The 13,893-nt window shown below is 49.1% G+C and overlaps 1 protein-coding gene across 1 annotated transcript; it reads right to left on the bottom strand.

Annotated features, from left to right (window-relative positions):
• Nucleotides 1-1,742: 1,742 nt before the first annotated feature.
• On the bottom strand, nucleotides 1,743-13,682 carry gnaz (guanine nucleotide binding protein (G protein), alpha z polypeptide). The gene is made up of 2 exons (XM_062484007.1): nucleotides 12,858-13,682; nucleotides 1,743-3,533 (listed from the first exon to the last, which is right to left on the bottom strand). Exons 1-2 carry the CDS (start codon nucleotides 13,578-13,580, stop codon nucleotides 3,189-3,191), a joined length of 1,068 nt encoding a protein of 355 aa, XP_062339991.1. The 5' UTR covers nucleotides 13,581-13,682; the 3' UTR covers nucleotides 1,743-3,188.
• Between the last annotated feature and the right edge of the window lie 211 nt (nucleotides 13,683-13,893).

A 13,893-nucleotide genomic window follows, 5' to 3' on the forward strand; every position in this document is an offset into this window, starting at 1 on the left:
TCTCTCTCTCTCTCTCTCTCTCTCTCTCTCTCTGTCTCTCTCTCTCTCTCTCTCTCTCGTCTCTCTCTCTCTCTCTCTCTCTCTCTCTCTCTCTCTCTCTCTGTCTCTCTCTCTCTCTCTCTCTCTCTCTCTCTCTGTCTCTCTCTCTCTCTGTCTCTCTCTCTCTCTCTCTCTCTCTCTCTCTCTCTCTCTCTCTCTCTGTCTCTCTCTCTCTCTGTCTGTCTCTCTCTCTGTCTCTCTCTCTCTGTCTCTCTCTGTCTCTCTCTCTCTCTCTCTCTCTCTCTCTCTCTCTCTCTCTCTCTCCGTCGGTCCCTCGCTCCCTCTTACCTTTCAGTCTTTGATCTTGTCTAGGTTATGGACAGTTATGTAGTTGCTGATGTGACGCCTGGTGTTTGTTGTTGGCATTCGGCTGTGGTAATCTCTCTCAGGGTGGACTGCAATCCTTTCCTTTGGCATCGTTAGTCAGTGACTTATTAGATATGAGTCAGAAGTGGAGTCAAATGGCTGAGCGGTTAGGGAATCGGGCTAGTAATCAGAAGGTTGCCGGTTCGATTCCTTGCTGTGCAGATTGACGTTGTGTCCTTGGGAAAGGCACTTCACCATACTTGCCTCGGGGGAATGTCCCTGTAATTACTGTAGGTCGCTCTGGATAAGAGCGTCTGCTAAATGACTAAATGTGGAATTCAGACCAAGACATTCGCAAATTTACCTAAAGTACATCACAGTGCGGTAATGAGCAGTTATATACTGTATTTTCTTCGAACGAAATAAGCATCTGTAATTATCTGGTGTAGATTCGAGGATAGATGGGAGTTTGAGCAACGTTGCTCTATTAGTACATAAATAATGAGCTGTCAGACAGATACCAGTCATACGGGGTTAAGCAGGGTCTGAGCTCTAATTGGTGTGGAATGTGTGGCCATCGTAACTGTCTCTACCAACCTGTCACAGCTATGCACCAAAGAAACTTTCATCACATGAATTCATTTGGGAGTGATTTAATTGCATACTTTATTTGTGTTCATTATTTTTGCTCTGGTCGTGTGGGGATGGTCAGAAAAAAAGAACAAGCTTTTTTAAATATTTTTTTTATCTTGATTACAGAAAGCGAAGAGAGAGAGAGAGAGAGTGGCAGATGATTTAGAAACTGCACGTTCTACCCAGACTAATAAGTATATTTGGTGCAGTGCAAGTGCTATGACGTGGTGAGTGCTTAGAAGTACAGACTGTAACATAAATGAGGACACCAGCCCATTGTCAGCTTCAGTGCCTTTGAAACCCCCTCCCCTTAGTCCAGGAACTGAATTTGCTCCCACACATTTCACACAGACAAGGGAATCTGTGTTCTCACCCACATTTCCAATGACACATTCTCACCACAGTCAGAATTTGCATAATTAATTTTATTTCTTTGTTATTATTCTTTTTTTAATAAGTCTTCTAAATTGTTTGTTTTTGTTGATGTGGACATCCTGTAAAGTAAGGTTAAACCTGGAGCCCTTAGAGGAGTTGTTACTGTAAAAGGTGAGCGTTTGAAAGAGAATAGCCCTCCTCCTGCCCACCTCTCTCTCTCTCGCTCTATCTAACTATCTGTCTCTCTCTCTCTCGTCTACCTCCCTTGTATGCTATATACCCCAATAACAGTATCCCACCTCAATCTTTATTTATCATTTGTTTTAACAAAACGTGTACCGTACAGTATATTTACACATCATACCCACTGACAGTAGAACAATTTCCACTTAGATAAAGCAAGGAGTACTGAAACTGAAATGTTGTTTTTTTTCTCATTCATATATTTTTTGCAATCTATTTTCCTTTAATCCTCCCTCGACCCACAAAATCTTTTCATGCTGGATTTGTAATGAGCTTTTCATTATCATCATCCCCATCACCACAACCGTCATCATTATAATATAACTCTTTTCAATAAATTCCTCTTAGACAACAGATGTACAATCGTACACAGTGTTTGACTTCCATATATTTTTGGGAATATATTAGTTAAACAGAAAACAGTTTAACAGAAAACTAATTGAAAAAAAAATATATCAATATCCCAAAGTAACAAAACCATGCATGTTTTTGTCAATAAAAAAACAAAAATGGAACATTATTGATGGGATTTGTTTTTTATTTACATTGGAATTGGCACTCTTTTTGATGTCTCTTTTGCTGGAAACTGGAATGATCTAAGAGAACACTATGGACTGAGTGTAACACTAGCCTGGTTAATCAGAGGCCTGCTCTAAAAGGCAGGTTGGACATACGTAATCATTTTAAAACACAAAAACAAAGAAAAGAGAAATAAACGAGATAAAACAAGACTACCTTTTAAAGAGCAATTCAGGCCAACCGATGAGATGCAGTGTATGTTGTGTAGAAAACCATTCTCTTCAACTGTAGACTGTGGCAGTTATTTTTCTCATTTGAACTGAAACCCTGTGACATCATGTCCCTGAGGGTCACCCCAGGACTGTGTGTGTCCCTGTGGATCAGCCATCCTTCTCCTGACAGGAAGAAATCCTAAAGAATGTATTGATCATCTTTTTTTTTTCTTTCTTTTTTTTCTCCTGTATATTTTTTTAAATTGTATTTTTTTTTTTGTGATTTTTTTTTCTTTAAAAGCAGCATTAATGGAATCAGACAAATTAAATCAACTGAAGAAGACAAAAAAGAAATAATTGAATTGCCAATGAAGACCGACCCTAGGTTTTGACAAGCAGAAGGTGGGGTGAATGTCTTTTGTTTCCAGTGTTTCCACGTCAAACAAGTGCTTGACAGTTGATCCCAAGTCTTTGTGTGTGAGCAAACATAGGGATGTGTGTACATGTGTTTGTGTGTGTGTGTGTGTCCCTACATACTCATATATTCAGTGCAAACACATTGATGCCAACCATGGGTAAACTCACACATTGAGCATAGCGCTCCCAACTCTTATTTCAGAACCAAACCGTCGAGCACAGAGATCGTCCCTGACTAATTCATCCACTGGCTCTCCTCACAGTCCTCTGCTGCACTTGTCCCAAGAGACAGACAGACAGGCAGGGCAGCAGGCAGACAGGCAGTCGGGCAAATAGGCCTTTAGTTTTGCCAGCCAAGTGGTGGGCCAACTGCTGCTGATGCGGCCATCAAAATCCCACGCCCCGTACCTCGCCCTGTGCCCCTTGTGCCCCTCGTCCCTGACCTTAGCACAGCCCAATGTACTTGAGATTGTTCTGGATGATCACGTCCGTGACGGCGTCGAACACAAACTGGATGTTGCTGGTGTCGGTGGCGCAGGTAAAGTGGGAGTAGATCTCCTTGGTCTCCTTGTTGCGGTTCAGGTCCTCGAACTGCCGCTGCACGTAAACGGCCGCCTCCTCGTAGGTGTTCTGGCCTTTGTAGTCGGCAAAGCAGACCGTCAGAGGGATGCGCTTGATCTTCTCCGCCAGCAGGTCCTTTTTGTTGAGGAAGAGGATGAGCGACGTGTTGGTGAACCAGTTGTTGTTGCAGATGGAGTCGAAGAGACGCAGGCTCTCTGCCATGCGACTCTGTGGAGGCGGGGAGGGGTGGAGGGGAGTGGTGGAGGGGTGGTGGGGAGGGGTGGTGAGGAGGGGTGGAGGGGGGGGGTGGAGGGGAGGGTGGAGGGGTGGTGGGGAGGGGTGGTGAGGAGGGGTGGAGGGGGGGGGGTGGAGGGGAGGGTGGAGGGGTGGTGGGGAGGGGTGGTGAGGAGGGGTGGAGGGGGGGGGTGGAGGGGGGGGGGGTGGAGGGGGAAGAAGAAAAGAGAGGAGATTACGATGATTACGAGACACATTTGACACTGTTGACAAAATGAGAAATGTCAAGGCTTGTTCATAGGGGTGTTTGCGCTGGAATCAAGTTAATGAAATTGGAGTAAGGTCTAGGGTCACGCTCAAAACATTCAGGCGTGGAACAGCAAGCTTTGAGCAGCAGAAGAATGTCAGTTGCCAGCAACTACGTGAGGTCAGTGCAGATAAGGACGAATGTTGGGAATCATAAAGGCACGCCCTGCATCCCATGGGTCTCCCCTGGACCCGCCAAAGGTGGGATTATGTCTGTTGTGTCAACATGGGTTGGAGACTGTCAGAGAGAAGCCTGCACTTGAACTCCCCACACAAACAGGGCATGTTTCAATACGATACGATACGATGAACTTTATTGTCCCGCTCAGGGAAATTTTTCCATCTTGTATCCTCTCTTATTCGGAGCATACTGTTGCAGGGTTGCAGGGGCTATTTTTCACGCAACATGAAGGAATGGTTACTTGAACTCACTAACTTGAAGAGGGACTGTGATGCCTGCTGTTAGCATTGCAAGTGCGACTATGAGAGGGGCTGTCGAAATCTGAAGAGACCATCTTGAGAAACAAAGAGTGTGTGTGTGTATGTGTATATATACGTGTGTGTGTGTGGGGGGGTGTATTTCTGTGGACAGATGGAACTAATCACATACAGAACATACTGCAGAGGCTGAGCTCTAAACTTAAACATGTGTTCAGTGATGACATATTCTCTCGACCTCTCAGCGGAGGCCAAGGCCATACAAGCACAACTTTAATTTTTCCCTGACGCACAGACTCACATATCTGCCATCGCTGTTTAAAATAATACAGTCAGGAATCTATACTTAAGTGTAATCTTGTGGTCCTTTTTCATCCAGCAAAACACCAAACTTGTCAGCTGTATTTTATCCCTGAGGATGACTGGTATATTCCTCCTAAGTTGTTTTTCAAATTCCTGAATGGAAGCCAAAAGTTCGGGGAGTTGTAGCCAAAGGATTCATCATAGCAGTTCATATCACATGGTTTAAACTGGAATTCCACATTTCCACGTGTAGTCAATGCGACATGAAAACGGATTCTGTTCCTCAGAATACTGTGGTTCTCTGGTGAGCGTGTGTGTTAGAACAGGGTACACTTGAGAACAAAGAACAATAAAGAATTTGATTTGCCAAATAAATCTCGGTTTGAGAACTGGCAAATTGTAGACAGCCGGTGCAACCAAATATAAAAGGATCAACCGTCTGACATCAGTCAAGCTCTGCCGAGTTGACTGGTCACCCTTACGAGATGTGTAATCTCTTTAGGTCAACAAAAGCATGTGGCAATATTTCAGTAAAATCTCCCTGCGCCAGAATTACTATGATATATAGCCTGAATGTGTGTCTGTATGTGTGTGTTTGTGTGTGTATGTGTGTGTGTGTATGTGCGTGTGTGTATATGTATGTGTGTTTATGTATGAGTGTGTGTACCTGCGTGTGTGTGTGCATGTGTGTGAATGTGTGAGCGAATGCGTTTGTGTGTGTGTGTGGGAGTGTGTGTGTGAGTGTGTGTGTGTGGGAGTGTGTGTGTGTGTGTGTGTGTGTGGTGCCTCCAGGCATGTGGTGTGTATCCAGTAGCTTGTGACTGAGGGAGGACGGCAGTCGGAAGACTAGCCTGCTGTTTAAAAGGTTACACACAACATCATGGTGCTCTGAGCAATTCACAAGACCCCCTCTGGGAGAAAAAGCAAGATGGAGAGAACACAGAAGCAGGGTGGTGGTTGGGTGCATCCAGAGAGTTTGCAAAGTGCTCTACTACAGCTAACAAAGCCATCATTAACCATCCAAACAGTCGAGGTTTTTGCCGACATGGCATGACTCCTGTCTTCGGATCGTCACGGTTTTACGCCTTGAGCCAAGGGCCCCAGGACCCGTCTGTAGGATAACCATCCCCCCTTCTGATAAACCTGTAGCGTGAAGCCCTCACGCCGCATTGAGTGGTACGTGAAACCGCCCGTCGGGACACTCTAAATGTACACACTTCGTCGGCCGTGCGAGTCGGCGTCGGAAGACGCGAGCCTCCTGAAGGGTCTCTCGGCCGTCCGGAGGGCCTCTCCACCGTGGGGCTTCCAGGGGCGTGAAAAGGGAGCTTTCCCTCTAATCGAGCTGAGTGGCTCAGGGGCTGAGGTGAGACCTTCTTCACAGCGCACCGTGAAGAAGGTCAGAGCCAGCAAGCCTGCGTTCCTGGCCCTCCTCCCCGAGCCCTCGCCCCAGATCCCCGCCGCTAGGAGAGGCATGCTGGGAGAGGGCCGGTCGTGCGATGGGAGGCTCCAGGCTCCTTACTTGCCCACTCCGTCACACAGAGTACCCCCTCACATGGGGGAAGGAGCGGACCCTGAGGTGTGAACACCCAGTACGACAGCACCCCCCCCCTCCCCTTTCTCCCCTCACCCCACTCCCAAACCCTACACACACACACATACACACGCATGCACACACACGCACACTCACACACATACACACACACACACACACACTCATACACACACACGCATGCACACACACACACTCTTTTCCCTGGACTCCCAGCAGTGCCTTGCCTCCCTGAGCAGGGTAGACACAGGCCTTAATTAAACTTAAGTATTAATGAGAAGGTTCAGTCCTGTGTTAATGTTTTGTTTCCAGTAAATACGGCATGCAGCAGGGAGGAAACACCCCACAATTGAAGTCATTTCGGTTTCAATTCAAATGGCAGCGCCTGATAATCGCCATGGCCACAGAGAAAGGGGCTCTTTGCACACAACCACGGTTTTTAATTGAGGCAATCCCTCTTCTCTCTCTTCTCTTTCTTCTCTCTCTTCTCTCTCTTCTCTTTCTTCTCTCTCTTCTCTCTCTTCTCTTTCTTCTCTCTCTTCTCTCTCTTCTCTCTCTTCTCTTTCTTCTCTCTCTTCTCTTTCTTCTCCCTCTTCTCTCTCTTCTCTTTCTTCTCTTTCTTCTCTCTCTTCTCTCTCTTCTCTTTCTTCTCTTTCTTCTCTCTCTTCTCTTTCTTCTCTCTCTTCTCTTTCTTCTCTTTCTTCTCTCTCTTCTCTTTCTTCTCTCTCTTCTCTTTCTTCTCTCTCTTCTCTTTCTTCTCTCTCTTCTCTCTCCTTGCGTCTCGCACCGTTGTTCTCACGTTCTCTCTTTGTCTCTTTCTCCTTCTCTTTCGCCTTCTCTCTCCTCTCTTTCTCCATTGGTCTCTCTTCTCTCTCTCCTCTCTCCTTGTCTCTCTCATCTCTTTTCTCGTCTCTCTCCTTCTCTCTCTCTTCATCACTTGTGTGTCTGTGTCTCCCTGCTCTCACTGCCTCCTCGTTCAATCAGAAAGTCTGGGCTCTGTCACATTCAATCACGTGAACGGACAGCGTACAAAACAACAATTAATTCTGGCGTAGATTGAATTTAGTCAGCTTCCCTCGTAGACACAGCATTAACGTCAAGTTTACGTAAGTAACTTTGTTACGGCAGACAAGCGTAGCCAAGAGAAATCACACATCACCTCAGATTCCCTTTATGAGAAGGAAGCCGTGATTTACAGTGTCAACATTTGAGTGGAGTCCTCGATCCTGGTCTTTGTTCCTGGTTGCTAGATATTGTTATCATCTGGATCCCAGGGCCCTGAGAGTGGCCCCCACAGCAGAGTCTGGGTTGGAGATTGATCTGTTTACAGGAAGTGCATGGCTGACATGAGGATGACTCATAGCTCCTTATGTGTAACCTCATTGATTCCGAGTCAACTGCAGTTATGGAGATGTTTGGAAACGTCTTGATCTATGGACAAGGTCGAGTGTTGTTTTGTTGAAATGTTGAAAGATTGATGTGGTCAACTCAGATGTGGTCAACACTGTCACAACAGGTAACAGCAGGGGGGACTAACACAGATAGAAAAGAGCAGGGGGGAGAGTTAAAGAAGAGAACATCGAAACCGCCATCTTTTCGATTTGTTATCAGCATTGGTATCATACAGGAAGTGTTGAGAAGAATACAGGAAGTGTTGAGAAGAATACAGGAAGTTTTATGAAAAATACAGGAAGTGTTAGGAAGAATACAGGAAGGGTTAACAAGAATACAGGACGTGTTGGGATGAAAACAGGAATTGTTAGGAAGAATACAGGAAGTGTTGGGATGAATACAGGAAGTGTTAGGAGGAATACAGGAAGTGTTGGGAAGAATACAGGAAATGAAAATCTGTTTTAACATTTCCTACATCTTTAAGTCATGTAAACTCATGTACCTATAGCTTTCCCCTCAAAATGTCTGTGTTTGTGGTGGTTGTGGCCTTAGCTTGATGTCTCTCTAGTCAGTTGGTTATAGTGTACCACATACGAGTCTGTTAAAGGAAAACTAAACGAAATTCGAGACCCCGTCTATGAATTCTTTTCATGAACCGAAACTAACAAAACCTTTATTCAATGCATCAGAAAATGATTGAATTCCATGAACGGCTCGTCTGTATTCATCCTGTAATAACAGGATGGAGGCGGGCGTGAGCCTTGCGGTTCAGCGTAGGAACATCCATCACACACATGTTGTTCCTCCTGTTCTCCTCCTGTCCTCCATTCACCTGCAGCAGCCGACACACAGCTGCATGGTCAACGCTCACCTGGTCCACGCTCACCTGGTCCACGCTCACCTGGTCCACGCTCACATGGTCCACGCTCACCTGGTCCACGCTCACCTGGTCCACGCTCACATGGTCCACGCTCACATGGTCCACGCTCACCTGGTCCACGCTCACATGGTCCACGCTCACATGGTCCACGCTCACCTGGTCCACGCTCACCTGGTCCACGCTCACATGGTCCACGCTCACATGGTCCACGCTCACATGGTCCACGCTCACCTGGTCCACGCTCACATGGTCCACGCTCACCTGGTCCACGCTCACATGGTCCACGCTCACCTGGTCCACGCTCACATGGTCCACACTCACCTCACACACACCACGGCCATTACAGTTCATCAGCATTCCCTGCCGCACACGCACGCACACACACACACACACATAGACGAGTGGAACATGCAGACCTCTGTGCGCTCCTCTTATGTTTCCGTCAGCGCTCCTGTCTGTTGTGTGTGTGTGTGTGTGCGTATGCGTGTGTGTGTCCCTCCCTTCCCTAGGCACGGCTCACTGTCAACAGCCCAGGATTAGGAGCGTTAGACTGGCCTGTTGCTAGGCAACTGTAGCCGTGGCAACCGATTCATTATGAAGACGAGGATGGGACAGGGAAAAAAAAGGCATCAGGGGATGGGTTGGTGGGTAAAAGAAAAAAAGAAAAATGCTCGGCAGTCATTTTTTTTTCCTCCAAGAGAACCTCTCTGAATATCCTGTGTGCGTTAGAGGTAGCGGCTTGTGCACTTGTACAGCGCGTGGAAAAGAGAGTAGATTTTCTTGTGTTTTCACTGGAGCAGTCACCAATGCTTAAAGGTCATACGCTCCCATCAGCCATTGCAGATCTAAAATCCTTAGCCTCCACACGTTCCCCCCACGCATCGTACGTTGCACACACACGCACACACACACACACACACCCCTACCACAACCTTGGGATTCCAAGGCCCCAAGTAGCCCAGCTAACCCCTCAGCTAGCATTACATAATTACCGTGTATGTGCTTTTAACAGATCACATTGTACCTCATTCAGCTAGGTTTACGTGAGCTGCTTAATCTACTGCCACAGAGGACGAATGGTCTTCAAAGGAAAACAGTCTCTTTTCAGTGAACAGTTGAGCACTGAGTATACACCAGTCTATGGTGAGGTTAAAAGATTAGTGTGATTGACTGTAGGTCATGTTTTAGTGCCCTCGCATGCTGCCTCGCTGTCCTCCTGCAAACCGACACACGGTCCTGGTTTTTATGCTCCGTCTACCACATCTATCTGAAGTCCTCCTGGCACGTGGATTCCGGAATACGCTCGTGGATTCCGGAATACGCTCGTGGATTCCGGAATACGCTCGTGGATTCCGGAATACGCTCGTGGATTCCGGAATACGCTTGTGTCTCCTTCGTTCCTGACACTCCGTTTGGTGTCTCTGCTTCAAACTAGCTTGGTGTCTGTTGATTCATCAGGTCCCGTCGGTGCTCCGAGACATCTCACACGCTCCTCTGCACAGGCAAATACAACACACACGCTCATCTACACAGGCAAACACAAATAGCATCGCCCGGAAAAGGACGTTACGGGTGTCTGCTTGTCTTGACAATTGTGGTAGAGTTTTTTCCCCCCTCTCCCTCCCTCCCTCTCTCTCGCTAATTCGTTGAGTGCTCGTTGAGCAATCGCATTTACAGACTCACTCCTACTTCCTGTCTCCCTCGACCCCCGTCTGAATCCTGCCCTCTTTGCTTCTCATATCTAAATGACCGCCTGCCACTCTTTATGCCTCGCTGCCTTCCTAACTGCCTGCCTGCCTCCCTCCCTCCCTCCTTGCCCCCTACCTCCCTGCCTGCCTTTGTCCCGGCCTCCTTCCCTCCTTCCCTACCTCCCTGCCTGCCTTTGTCCCTCCCTCCCTCCCTTCCTCCCTCCCTCCCTCCCTCCCTCCCTCCCTCCTTGCCCCCTACCTCCCTGCCTGCCTTTGTCCCGGCCTCCTTCCCTCCTTCCCTCCCTCCCTCCCTGCCTCCTTCCCTCCCTCCCTGCCTCCTTCCCTCCCTCCCTCCCTCCCTCCTTCCCTCCCTCCCTCCCTCCCTCCCTCCCTCCCTTCCTCCCTCCCTCCCTCCCTCCCTCCCTGCCTCCTTCCCTCCCTCCCTCCCTCCCTCCTTCCCTCCCTCCCTCCCTCCCTCCTTCCTTCCTTCCTTCCTTCCTTCCTTCCTTCCCTCCCTCCCTCCCTCCCTCCCTCCCTCCCTCCTTGCCTGCCTTTGTCCCTGCCTCCTTCCCTGCCTCCTTCCCTCCCTGCCTCTCTTTTCCCTGCTTCCTCTCTCCTGGGGCTCCGAGCAACACAAGTGTTCAGACCCACAGAGAGACCTAACGTTGCCCTGGGCCCTCTGCCGTCACTGTGGATGTTTCTGAAACCTCAGAAATACTCCTCTGTCTCTGTTTCTGTTTCTGTCTGTTTCTGTTATCTGTACAGGGCCGAAATCCCCTAAGGCCTTCATGGGAAGGCCTTTCAACCATATTAGTGTGTTGGCTTGAAAACAGGCTCCACGCTAAGAGAGAGAGAGACACTGTGTAAACAGTTTCAACGGACGTTTCACAGATAAGAAGGTCAGTCGACCATGCCTGCTCTAACCACACCCCTCCGTCATTAATAACCCTGCTGTCTGAGGCCTCGCAGGTGGGGGAGGGGCAAAGGTCCTATTCCTCCAACCATCCCCCATTTCCTCTCTTCTAATCATCACCCGTTCCTTGTCTTTCTTTCGTTTATGCTCTCCTTATCTTAAAAAAAAAAAACATAATTTTGTTTCCTCCAGCTGTGAAGTCCCATAGCAGAACAGTGTCTTTACAAGCTGTCAATTCTCACAGGTACACCCTTGCACCTCAAACCTGTGAACTCAATTAACACCTAACTGCATTTTCCTCCTCAGAGTTTATTTATAACCGGCAAAAAGTAATTGATTTCATGTAATAACTCAGTGAAACGAACACATCCCATTATTTATGTAGCACATCAATTAGTAAAGAGATCAAAAGAGTACCAGAACTGGATGGCAAAGGTTGGAAACTTCAAAGCAGCGTCTATTCTTGTTACATCCGCAACCTTCTCATAATTCGGTTAATGATTAAAAAACTGATAATAAAAACGAAACGAAACGAAAGAAAAAAAAATGGCCGAAAATGTATCTCTTCCTTAAAATGAGAAAATAATGGAGAATTGGAAAAGTCTAACTGTGACATTTTCTGTTTCATGGCAGATAGTCTGGAGCCGGAGGTTGCGGGTGAGAGGGGCTGGGGTAGACGGAAAGGCTCAGACGAGAGATGACGCAGCAGAGATATCATCAGGCTCATGCGCCACTGTTATCTTCTCTCGCTGTTTCTCACAACTGTGAATCCTCCTCTGAAAAAGTTTAGTGTTGGGGAGCGTGACGTTTCAGAACCGCACACTGTCTTTCTACTCCGATGCACTTCGACGGCACAAGCTTGTATTTTTACCACGTTAACTGTCACTTTAATACATTAAAGCCTCTTTTCACTGGTCTTCACGTGACACAAAAGCATTGTATTAAATATCAAATGGTAATACCAATGGTATTGCCCGATTTGATGTATTTGGATGGATTGCACTATTGGCTGAGGTGAGGCCTTCATCTGTGGCTGGTGTTGGGTTTAGATCTAGCACCGAATTAACCAGGTAACCTCACGTTTCTCCAGAAGTTCCTTGTTTGTGCACGTAAGTGGCCGTGGAAAACCAAGGTTACTGCGGAATGAAGAGTGTGAGGAGAAGAGGGAGGGAGCTGAGCTGTGCAGCACAGGGGGCCCAATGTGTCATGTGACTCTGTGTGAACAAGACTGGTGAGTGTGTGAGAGTGTGTGAGTGTGTGAGAGCATGAGCAGGTGTGTGAGCGTGTGTGTGTGTGAGAGAGTGGTGTGTGAGCGTGTGTGTGTGAGAGTGTGTGTGTGTGTGTGTGAGAGTGTGTGTGTGTGTGAGAGTGGTGTGTGAGCGTGTGTGTGTGAGAGAGAGTGGTGTGTGAGCGTGTGTGTGAGAGAGTGTGTGTGTGTGTGTGTGAGAGTGGTGTGTGAGCGTGTGTGTGTGAGAGTGTGTGTGTGTGTGTGTGAGAGAGTGGTGTGTGAGCGTGTGTGTGTGAGAGTGTGTGTGTGTGTGTGTGTGTGAGAGTGGTGTGTGAGCGTGTGTGTGTGAGAGTGTGTGTGTGTGTGTGTGTGTGTGAGAGAGTGGTGTGTGAGCGTGTGTGTGTGAGAGTGTGTGTGTGTGTGTGAGAGAGTGGTGTGTGAGCGTGTGTGTGTGAGAGTGTGTGTGTGTGTGTGTGTGAGAGTGGTGTGTGAGCGTGTGTGTGTGAGAATGTGTGTGTGTGTGTGTGAGTGTGTGTGTGTATGTGTGTGAGCATGAGCATGCGTGTGAGCGTGTGTGTGAGCGTGTGTGCGTGAGCCTTTACGGGTGCGGCCCGCTCTTACTGTCTGGTTATCTTCGTAGAGCTTCAGGTCGTAGCCGCTTAGCTCCACACAGAAAATGATGGCCGTCACACCCTCGAAGCAGTGGATCCACTTCTTGCGCTCGGAACGCTGGCCCCCCACGTCCACCATCTTGAAGGTGAGCTCCTTGAAGGTGAACTTGTTCTCCACGATGCCGGTGGTCATGTCCCTGGAGCGCAGGATGTCCTCCACGGTGGGGATGAACTCCCCGGAGGAGATGCGGTCCAGGTCGTTCAGGTAGTACGCCGTGTTGTCCTCAAGGTGGTACTCGTTGGAGCGCTGGAAGCAGTCCTGCACGCCCGAGTCGCCCCACAGACGCTTCATCACCCCCTGCAGCTCGGCCGTGATCTCCCCCTTGCTCTCGGCCGGCCCCGTCAGGGCGAACAGCTGCACGGCGTCATAGGCGCGGTCGGCGTCGTGGAAGTCGATCTTGAGGGTGGCGAGGGCACGGATGATGCGCGTGAGGGAGTCGATGGCGTTGTAGAGGATGAGGGGCTTGTACTCCTTGCAGGCGTCCAGGTTGAAGCCGCCGCTGTGGATGATCTTCATCTGCTTGACGATGGTGCTCTTCCCCGAGTTGCTGGTGCCGAGGAGAAGGAGCTTGATCTCGCGCCGCTGACGCTGGCTCTCCGAGCGCAGGTGGCGGTCGATGCGCCGGGAGCGCCGCGCCGCCTCCTTCTCCTCTGAGCTCTGCCGGCATCCCATGGTGGTCTGCCCCGTGGTGATCGCCGGGAAGGCCGCTCCTCACCGCGAGGGGCGGGGCGCCGCGGAAAAGAAACCGGGAGGGGGCGGGGGGGGGGGAGGGGGGGGGGGGGGCGGGGGGCGGGGGGGGGGAGAACGACGGAGCGAGGACGGGAGGAGAGAGGAGGAAAGGGCTGTCAGAACGGATCGGGGATCTTCAACGCCGCCGGGCCTTGGACGGGGGGGAGAGCGATGTCGGCGCGGAGGGAACGCAGGCAGGAGAGGAGAGGATGACTCAGGAGGATTTCATTCTCCTCGTTCAGCCGGGCAGGCAGAT

The sequence above is a fragment of the Osmerus eperlanus genome, chromosome 18, assembly GCF_963692335.1.
Source record: "Osmerus eperlanus chromosome 18, fOsmEpe2.1, whole genome shotgun sequence".
In the NCBI taxonomy this organism is placed as follows: domain Eukaryota; kingdom Metazoa; phylum Chordata; class Actinopteri; order Osmeriformes; family Osmeridae; genus Osmerus; species Osmerus eperlanus.